This window comes from Panthera leo, chromosome F3 (genome assembly GCF_018350215.1).
Source record: "Panthera leo isolate Ple1 chromosome F3, P.leo_Ple1_pat1.1, whole genome shotgun sequence".
NCBI lineage: Eukaryota > Metazoa > Chordata > Mammalia > Carnivora > Felidae > Panthera > Panthera leo.
Window position 1 is genome coordinate 45,064,213 of NC_056696.1, and position 10,965 is coordinate 45,075,177.

At 36.1% G+C, this 10,965-nt stretch overlaps 2 protein-coding genes across 5 annotated transcripts in view; one reads left to right on the forward strand and one right to left on the reverse strand.

The window, feature by feature from the left end:
* Positions 1-10,451, reverse strand: part of CFH (complement factor H) — a 223,717-nt gene extending 213,266 nt beyond the window's left edge. The window contains exon 1 of one of the 4 annotated variants that reach the window (XM_042925932.1): positions 10,262-10,444. In XM_042925932.1, coding sequence (XP_042781866.1) covers positions 10,262-10,319 — 58 coding nt within the window. In that variant the 5' untranslated portion in view covers positions 10,320-10,444. Of the gene's footprint in view, positions 1-10,261 lie in introns of all 4 variants that reach the window. The other 3 variants (XM_042925934.1, XM_042925930.1, XM_042925931.1) reach the window with 3 other exon arrangements.
* On the forward strand, positions 3,108-3,462 carry LOC122212201 (60S ribosomal protein L36a-like). The gene has a single exon (XM_042925940.1). The coding sequence runs from the start codon at positions 3,119-3,121 to the stop codon at positions 3,434-3,436; it is 318 nt and encodes a 105-aa protein (XP_042781874.1). The 5' UTR covers positions 3,108-3,118; the 3' UTR covers positions 3,437-3,462.
* Positions 10,452-10,965: the final 514 nt, after the last annotated feature.

Genomic DNA, 10,965 nt, shown 5'->3' on the forward strand with positions numbered 1-10,965 from the left:
TTAAGTTAATGCAAGGTAAGAGTAATAAAGCTTTTATCAATTAATTTATTCAATTTAAATTATTTTTTTAAAACTAACGAATCTTCCAAAAGAGTAACCCATCTTCAGAACATTAAAATAATCAACACACACACACACACACACACACACACACACACACACACACTAGACCATTAGGTAGCCTGAAGCAAACACATTTTCTTTTGGTTATATTTCAAGATAATATATTTATACCACTAGTTCTTGAGTTTTCAAATTTGGTTAATTGCTTTTAACAACCAGATGGAAAAGACAAGGATACATGTCTTTCACATAATCTTCCTGTTACAGCAAATTCTCGGTGCCCAGTAAAAGACAAGAGACACACACTTGGGAAATCAGGAAAGACTGTTTCTCACCGGTGCCAGCCCAGCGGAGTCACCTCCAAAGGCTGACTGCTGGGTCCTGGTGCTGGCCTCCCTTTATGGGTAGCATTGTTGGGGCTCAAGGAAGAAAAACAAGGGGAGGGGGCTCTTACCAATTGTGCTACATGGGCAGTTGGCGGGTGCAGGGGGCAAGCAAGATTTCGGACGCCAAAAGCATGCAAGGGGAGTATCCAACCTTGGACATCTGGCTGGCCCCCTTTTGTATCTGCTCTCACGAGATTTCCCTCTCAAGACATCTGGCTGGCTTTTTTTTTTTTTTTTTTTTTGGCCGGCTTTCCTTCTCATTCCTACCAGCTTCTCACAATATTTACTGTGTATATATATTTACTGTAGAACAAAAGTTCTCATATCGATTACCCTTTCAAATAATTCTTAAAATTCTGATGCTTTTTCCATGAATTTAAATGGCATCTCTTGACTGTAAGAAAACGGTATCACTGCCCCCTACTCCATTTCTCCATCTTTCCACTGCCATATTCAAAATTTTAGTTCTGATTATGATCATTTGCCACCTTGACTAAGAAACAGCTGCTAACTAGTCTCCAAGCCTCCATACTCCACAGGGTTACACAGGATTTTTTTTTTGCAAAATTGGTCATGCCAGTCTTGTGATTAAAATCTTTGGTGGCTTTTGCTTTCACTTGTAAGACATTGTGAACTCCTTACCTTGCCCTTGGAATGCCTTTTCTGGCTCTTGCCATTCTCTCTGATGTCATCATGTCACCTACCATTTATGCATCACACCAAAGCCATCCTGGTTTGTTTGTATGTTGTTGTGCATGTCAAATGTATTTTTTCCTTTAGGTCTTTTGGTTGTTTTCTCTCTTGGAACGTGTGCACCAGAGACTCTTGGTGCTTGCCTTTGTCTCGTCTTTGGGGCTCTTCTGAAATATTGTTTCCCCAAAGTGACCCACTTAAGACTAGCCCAGCTAAAGTCTCTGTACCCCAGTCATTTTTCCCCGGCCCCTACCTTACTTCCTTCACAACATAGTTCACGATTCATTATTACTTTTATGTTTACAAGCATTTCGTCTATCCCCCAACACATGTAAGCTCCCAGAGAATAATGACCATCTCCTTCCTGTTTTACAGAATGGAGCGATTTTCTTTAATACGAAGATCTTCTAACTTCAAATTTACTTCCTGATAACTTTTGTTCTTATCTTCAATACACTGAATAAACTCATGTTCTAACAAAATATTTAAATGAGTCACTATCTTTGTTCTAGCAGTAATAAAGCAGATCTTATGACATGACTTTTGCTTGTCTGAATTGACCAAAAAACCATTCAAGCTCAGTTAAACCACATTCTCAGAAAAGATTTTTAATTAAACAAAAAGTTATTTTACCCCATGTAGCCAAATTGTTGGCATGTATGAATAACAACTGCATTTGCTTGAATTAAGTTGGCAGTTCTTGAAGAAACAGGGCAGGGGGCTTATTAAATAGGTAACACAAATATATTTCAAAAGCATACAAACATATTTTAAGGTAGGACTTAGCTTTTGACTTCTTTTTTTTTTTTTTGAATAGCCATCTCTCTCCACAAGTTCTACGTTAATGAATGAACTAATTTTTCTTATGTCTTAAGTATTACTTAGGTTTAAACAATGAATATTTCACCTTATGTGTTTTGTAGTCATCTAATGCTAGTTAAATGATATACATATACATATACACACACATATATATATGCGTGTATATATACATACATATATATATGTATATATACACGCATATATATACATATACATACATATGTATAAAACACCACCTGATGAACTTTTTATTCTCTTGATCTGATTTTATAATTTAAAATTATTCTGGGGAACTTGGGAGGCTCAGTGGCTTGAGCATTTTACTTCAACTCAGGTCATGATCTCAGGGTTGGTAGGTTCGAGCCCCAGGAAGAGCTCTGTGCTGACAGCTCAGAACCTGGAGCCTGCTTTGGATTCTGAGTCTCCCTCTCTCTCTGCCTCTCCCCTGCTTGGGCGTGATCTCTCTCTGTCTCAAAAATAAATAAATAAACATTTAAAAAATAATAAAAAATTATTCTGTCCCAGGGCGCCTGGGTGGCACAGTCAGTTGAGTGTCTGTCTCTCAATTTTGGCTCAGCTCATGATCTCACAGTTCGAGCCCCGCATTGGGGTCTGCACTGACAGTGCAGAGCCTGCTTGGGATTCTCTTTTTCCCTCTCTCTGCCCTCTCCATCACATGCATCCTTTCTCTCTCTCTTTAATAATAAATAAACATAAAAAAGATATAAAAAATTATTTTGTCCCTAAATGAGAGTGTGAATAGATTTGGCAATTGATAGGAATAGGATTGATTTTGCTTTAATTTGAGGGACGCAGTTACAAAATTTTTGTTAAAGTTAAAAACAAATATCCTTGATAGTTTAATAATCATCACTTACTGAATTTTTCCACTTTCAAATTTTAAAGGGGCATGATTAACATACAACACACACCTAAATACTTGTTTTTAATGTCAATATATCTATAAACTATTATTTGAAAAGTGTTCTTAATTGAATAAAGTAAATCATGATAAAAGTATATATTTGAGAAAACATTAATCAAATGTGTACCAGATTGTTTTGGTAGACTCAAGTTGGGCTCTTTGCACAATTTCTCTATTTTTCTAAAATTATTTTGGTAGCTCTTTCTGTGCCAATAGTCTTCTTGCAGCCATGGTGAACGTTCCTAAAACCTGTCGGACTTTCCGCAAGAAGTGTGGCAAGCACCAACCCCACAAAGTGACACAGTACAAGAAAGGCAAAGATTCTCTTTATGCCCAGGGAAAGCGGTGTTATGACAGGAAGCAGAGTGGCTATGGTGGGCAAACTAAGCCAATTTCCCAGAAAAAGGCTAAAACAAAGAAGATTGTTCTGAGGCTTGAATGTGTTGAGCCCAACTACAGATCTAAGAGAATGCTGGCCATTAAGAGATGCAAGCATTTTGAACTGGGAGGAGATAAGAAGAGAAAGGGCCAAGTAATCCAGTTCTAAGCTTCATATTTTGTTATGTTATGAAGACAATAAAATCTTGAGGTTATGTTCACTTCATTTGGTTGCAGTTGGTCTTTTGAGCGTGAAATAAGCTAGCGCCCTCAATAAAATTCCCTTTGTGGAGAAATTTAAAAAAATAAATAAATAAAATAAAATTATTTTGGGAAAAAAAGAACAGGAGATACTACTTTTTAAGTAGCCTAATTTCTAAACTTAGTAGGCACTAGAATATATTATAAAGCAAAACTAAAAATCAAGGTGGAAAATGTAAATCAAGGAGCACCTGGGTGGCTCAGTTGGTTGAGCATCCAACTTCCATTCAGGTCATGATCTCACAGTTCAAGAGTTCAAGACCCCCCACCGTCGGGATCTGTGCTGATAGCTTGGAGCCTGGAGCATGCTTCGGATTCTGACTCCCTCTTTCTCTACACCTCCCCTGCTTGCACTCTGTTTCTCTCTCTCTCAAAAATAAATATTAAAAAAATTTTTTTTAAGAAAAAATAAATCAAATGGACAAAATGGAAATAGCAAAAATAGATATTTTATGTTAAATTTCTTTCCTATCTTCTCATTGGTATATATGAATATTAGTTACATATGCATATACATGATATGATCCAAATAACTTTTCAAAATAAGATATATTCAGATTATTTTACAAATAACACAAGAATAATTAAAGATATGTGGCAAATAATATATACACCTCTATAGAGAAAATATCAGTTGTAATGAAGTTTAAAAAAAAACAAACTCGGGGGGCGGGGGTTGCGCCTGGGTGGCTCAGTCAGTTAAGTGGCCGATTTCAGCTCAGGTCATGATCTCGCGGTTCACAAGTTCGAGCACCGTGTCGGGCTCTGTGCTGACAGCTCAGGGCCTGGAGCCTCTTTGGGTTCTGTGTCTTCCTCTCTCTCTCTGTCCCTGCCCCCCTCAAGCTCTGTCTCTGTCTCTCTCTGTCTCAAAAATAAATAAACATTAAAAAATTTTTTTAAATAAAAAATAAAAAACAAACCTCAGGGAAAAGCAGATAGAGATTACATTACACTATTAAAGCATTTGAAAAAATAAACTTACACTTAAAATTTTTTTAAATATGATTATGCAATTTCTTCTTGAAATTTTAACAACGTAAAGACCAAGAAGATAATTCCAGGATTATGAAAAGCAAATGGGAGAATAGGTCATAGCAATAAGAAATTGGGCAGAATACAAGAATGCCATAATTAGGATTCAAACAAGTTACTATCAGGATACAGCTTGCATATATGTCTGAAATCAAATTTCTTGAAATGTGTAGTATTTGGGTCGCTACTACCTAATGCCAATTATTGTCCAAGTCAAAATGGTAGCTTCTTAAAGTAAATTGTTAGTATATATTGACTAGTTGCTATAAAAAGGAGCTTAGTTACAGGGTGATATTAAAATGAGGACCTTTAAAAACTGTAGCAGGAATGATTTTGCATCTGAATAATTATGATAATCTTGAGGATAAGGATTGAAAAAGAAAAGAAGAAAAACAGCACACACTATACCCAAATTCACCTGAAGTACTTGTGGAATTCTAACTGATGGCAGATTTAGAAAGGTGGGGATGATCACAATCCTCCATTTTTACAGATCTACTATGAGTCCTTTGTAAACACAATTGTTGTTTCCTCAGTTTTTTTTGTTTTGTATTTTTCCTTTTACTTTTTAAGGAGGGGGCAGGGGTAGAAGGAGAGGGGGAGGGAGAGAAAGAGAGAAAGAGAGAGAGAGAGAGAGAGAGAGAGAGAGAGAGAGAGAGAGAGAGAATCCCACCAGGGTCCATTACCAGTGTGGAGCTCCACACGGGACTCGATCTCAAGACTGAGATCATGACATGAGCTGAATCAAGAGTCTGATGCGTAACCAACTGAGCCACCCAGGAGCCATGTTCCTCAGTCTTGAATGTCCTCCTCCCTGGCATCCTTATTTCCATGACTCCCATCCAACCTTCAAAGCCTACCCAAGATGCCATCGTGACCCTGACAGATTTGGCTCTCTTCATTCCACCTCTTACAAACAAACTCCCCAACCCAATCCCACTCCAGACTCTCATTCCAACTTGGATTTCTTGCCTCCTCTAAATGATCCTGTAGTCTCTCTTTTGCTTGTCTCCATCACAATGCTTTATACAGTAAAATACAATATGTTGATGAAATACAATAATCATTCCTTTTGTTTTCCCCACTAAATCGCCTTTTGGTAAATGCTAGTCCTAATGCCTGGCACTTAGCAGGCACTTAGCAGTCACTCAAAAAGTGACCATTGGATGGGCAAATAAATGAATGAAAGAATGAATGGATGAATATGAAGCTCTTTTGGAACCTTTCCATTATATCCGCAGATTGCAGGCAACCCATGGGAAGAGCACAGTGGACGGTAACCAATGTAAAAGGTAAGACATGAGAACACATGTGCAGTGATCTCAAAGCTCTACTGCATGAACCCAAGAAACTCTGCTATCTGTAACTCCATTGTACCTCTTGTCTACATGTCTTAATTTTGAATTTATGCCATAATTTTGAAGTCAGGAATCATTTTAATTTTGTTCAAAAAGGCTTTTGGGAGCCTTTGAAGGAACATTCTATAATCACTTTCCTATCTATTACATTTTTGGTCAACATGGTTTGAGAAACTTGGCTCTCTCAGTTAAAATGTCCAAACACATAAAAGTGCTCTTTCAAATATTTTTACCCCTTTCCTTTTGTTCTTTTTTTGTGATATTTTCCTAAAATATAGCACTTTTTACCTCAATTACATCATCTCTTATTTATGCACCATATTCTGAAACTAGTTAAAGTTGTTAAGATATGGGTAAAGAGCACATCAGGTAAGTGAGCACAGGATAGACTGGTTGGGAAAATCTTACATCCTGGGCAGGTAGGGGATGGTGTGTGGGGTGAGGGAGAGGCATAACTGGGAAGAAGAAAAAGTGCAAAGGTTGTATAACAATGAGGGATTGAGCAAAGTGGATCGATGTAGACTTTGGCAGAAACCCTAGCTATCAAAGGCCAAAGATGAAGAACCTACTAATTTATGTGTCATTGGGGGACTTACTTTCAGTTAAGAACAATTTCAGCAATACTTAATAATTCAGTTCTAGTTTAACATTATATGCAGGCAGAAGAGTAGCATATGGATTCTCCAAATATGTCTACATTAAAAATAAACAAGGCTTGCTATGGCACACCTCTCCCTCTCGTGACACTCCCGGGGCATCTGCTCTGACCCTTCTCATCGTGCTCACTGTCACGCTTCACCCATCAGATCTCCACTTCCCAGGGGCACCTCACCTTCCAGAGTTTCTTAGTCCTGTTCTTCACCCTCATCATCCATTTCTAACTTTCCTCACTAAAATTGTAATACAGAACTTTTCAGCTTATAATAATTCACCATATATTCAGTAAATAATACTATATTTAACTGTTCTAAAGTATTCAGAGTATTTTTCATTCTACACAAATTTCAGATTTGTTGAATTTATATGTGTAAAACATTTTTTTTTAAATACAATTTATATTTTTTAATGTTTCAAAATTTATTTTTAGAGATAGAGTGTGAGTACTGGAGGGGCAGAGAGTGAGAGAGAGAGAGAGAGAGAGAAATCCCAAATAGGCTCCAGCTATCAGTGCAGAGCCTGACATGGGGATCAACCCCACAAACTGTGAGAACATGACCTGAGCCAAAACCAAGAGTCAGATGCTTAACTGACTGAGCCACCTAGGTGCCCCTACAACATTTTCAAAGAAAAGAGGATATTGAAGGCAGTTGGGCTATTGCACAACCTTAAATTACATCACATAGGTAAACACCACACAACTATTTCTGAAAACTTGGGTTTTTTGTGAAGGGAGAAGAAGAAGTCTTATTTATAACTTTGGAACTGAAACATAGAATTTAGGATTAAAAACCATCACCTCAAGTTCTGGATTAGATAACTATGTATAACATTCACACATACTTTATAAAATAGTACTTTTAATTAATTTATAAGTAATTCTTATGATTTACAATATCAATTATTCTTCCCACTTAGAGTTAACTCAAACTTGAAACCATCTTGCATTTGAAACAATATATAAAAATTATTTTGCTTTACTTTCCGATAGAAGAGAATCTCTCTAGCTTTGATCTGTAATATATTTTAAGTCCTGAAAGAACATTTTTTGCCCTTTAAGCCTCCAGAAATAGATAACACCTATATCTCTCCAAAAAGAATAGCCAGTGTGTACTTGGACATGTTTCAGTAGGTTTTAATTTTTTCACATTTCTCAGCCAAGAATTTCTGGGCTGGGGTTACTTTCAAAGATTATACACTTTTGAGACCCGAAGTCTAAATGGTCTACTTGAAAAGCTTGGTCATAATATATCCCAGAAAACAGAAACTATGTGGTAAGATTGAGGGACTGTTATTCTAAACTTTGTCCTGTAAATATGACCAGTTCTTAGCAGCCTGTGGTGATTCGTTCAACTGAGATGTTTTACAAGGAAACAACTAATGTTTCTACACACCTGGCAATGGCAAAGCAGAGAGCCTATTGCATCGAAAAGGTACTAACTGGTCTCCATGAAACTTGAGCCAATAAATTCTTCCTATGGGCTATCATTCCTCTTTAGAGTGAAGAGGATTTTTTGAGGAATGTTCACTCTGAACAGGACAGAGGCAATTTATGAAATGCTAAAACATTAAGTCTGGTTGAGTAAAGCAGATTGTGCTGGTGTTCCAAACTGTTTCTCAATTCCTCAATTTACTATTCAGTATTCAATTTAGTATTTCTCAATATCTCAATTTACTATTTCATATTTATTTCTACATGGGAAATAAAGCCAGAGGCAACTACTGAAGGATATATAGATATTTTTAATGAGCAAGGCTATCTTGCTGAGTGAAATTTGCTAGGTATGGTAGACTGATGGAAGTGGCATTTCAAACCAGTTTTAGAACTTTTTGGCAAAGAAGGAATAAATCACAGTTCTATATCTGCTGAAAATTCATGTAATTTTTTTCCTACTCACTTGTGCATCATGTGTGCTTTTGTGAAAATCATGAGGCTAACCTAAGGATTGCTTTAAATAGTAATGTTATACTTCCTCTGTTAGGAAGTAGCCAGAAATGGTGAGTCAGCCTCACCATAGTATGTAGAGTGCTAATGCCCAATTCACCAGCAGAAATGGATGCCACATTTAAACACATTTTGATGAAATAGAAAATACAGGTGAAATGAGTCAGCTGGAATTGATTATGTAAGTAAGGAGCTTAAATCACTATTACTTAATTTTTAATACATGCTTTATAGCACCCGATTTTAAAATTTCAAATTCCACTTTGTAATCACTTAAACAGTTTAATTAAACTTGGCATCAATCCTTGAGTTTTAAACATGAGCTGGAAAGAAAACAAATCTTCCTTACATGACAAATGATGTCTACATAAAGCCTAGGCAAACAATATGTAAATATTGAGACACTGAACATACTCCTGCTAAAGAAAAGACAAAAACACTTGTGTACAGAAAAAGATGTTTGTAATGGTTTGTAGCATTAAGAGTGTTCTGGAACTCTTTGCCAATACAATAATATTTTACATTTGAATACACACTGCAATATTTACATATGCAGTAAATACGATTGTATAGCTAGTTTAAAAGGTGGCTGGATATAAGGTTTCTGAACTAAAAATCAAGCAATAGCATATCAGACTGTGAAACTAAAAACGCTCCGTGTCTCAGAAAAAAAAAAAATTAAGCATATTTGAATAAACCTTAAAAAAATAACTGAGGAATATAATTAAAGAGAGATACCTGCCTTCATTTTCTAGATTGAAAGACCATCAATGACAGAGCTTTAGTGTTATTTGTTGGTATATTTCAATGCTTAGAGGCTGACAGGAAGCAAGCATTCAAAAAAACTTGTTGACTTAGTGAAATGTTTTGGAAATTTGTGAATGATAGGTAACTCATTTGTTTTAAAAATGTCATTCAAAAAAAGTAAATCAAATAGTATCACACAGTTTCCTATCATGAACTAGAAACCAAATTCCATCCAAAGAAACTTTTTAATCTCTCGAGAAGTAGTGTTCGAATTAAATGTAATTATATGTCTAGAAATCGCCTTACTAATGCCAGAAAATAAAAACTTCTACATTCATATTCACTATTCTCTTAAGAATAGTCTTGAGACTGGTCTTCTAGAATATACCTCAAATACAACCACAGGAAAACACCCATTAGAATATTTGGATGTACAAACATTGCATATTCATTTTTTTCAAATTTATATGATATATTCATGCCAAAGGTACAAGTAATGCTTGCTTGTCTATAAGACTTTTAAGGCCGTGACAATAACAGTTGTAAATGCTAAAGGGATTCTTCTTTAGAAAGAGTTAACATCTATATCTGAGATAAATCTAGTCATTAGATGATTTGACTATTGTCTAATTTCTGTTCTGGTTCTATATATGTTCATATGCTTCTTAATACTTTCACAGAAAGCATTTGGGTAAAAATTCCAAGCATAAAATTATGTTTTATGATAATTACAAGGGAAATGCTTATATTACAGCTTTCAAAACATTAAAACATGTTTTGAATTTTTACATTAAATAAAATTATGATGAATAATCACATCATCTAAATAAGCTGCTTCTATTTTTTGAAACTTAACAATGTCAAAAGCCACTCACACATTAAGCTACAGAACAGTAATTAAATCACAATCTAGACCAAATTCCTAATACCACTGTGAAAAGCATAACAGAAAATGTTTTATAATATAGAAAAGGCTTTCTTTTTTCACTCTTACCTTCTGCAACACAAACAGTCCACCACATAAGCCAAACAATCTGTGCTGGAAATCTCATTTTGAGGATCGGTTAGGGGCACATTTAATAGCCGACACTGCTCACACTATGTCAGCTGCTCTTCTGCTAAAAGTTGTGATTAGAGCAGGAAGTGAGACACAGTTTGGGAATGAAAGGGATTACTAGATGCTCCGCCCATCAGAAACTTTTGCAAAGTAAAAGAAAAAATCGGTTACAAGCCCCAGCAATGCCAGTGTTGGAATCAGATTTTCACTGTATTCCCACTGAATGTTAATGCTGTGACCTGCTTTGGTTTGTTTTTATAAACCCAGGCATGTTCTCTGCTGGAATGTGCTCAGGTTCTTGGAATGTGCAAGAATGTGTAACCGGTGATAAACTTTGGATTTCATTAACTCTCTAATTATTCAAACCCATTCAGGTCTATCATGTGTAAACCTCAAAAGAAAATAATAAAAGCTCCTTTAAAAATCATTTACGGGGGCACCTGGTGGCTCAGTTGGTTAAGCCTCTGACTTCAGCTTAGGTCATCATCTCACAGCTTGTGGGTTCGAGCCATGAGTCAGGCTTTGTGCTGACAGCTCAGAGGCTGGAGCCTGTTTCAGATTCTCTGTCTCTCTGTGTCCTCCCCTGCGCATGCTCTCTCTCTCTCTCTCAAATATAAATAAACATTAAAAACGAAATCATT

Coding starts and splice junctions, on each gene's coding strand:
- LOC122212201 (XM_042925940.1), top strand. CDS start 3,119: ATGGTGAACGTTCCTAAAACCTGTCGGACTTTCCGCAAGAAGTGTGGC.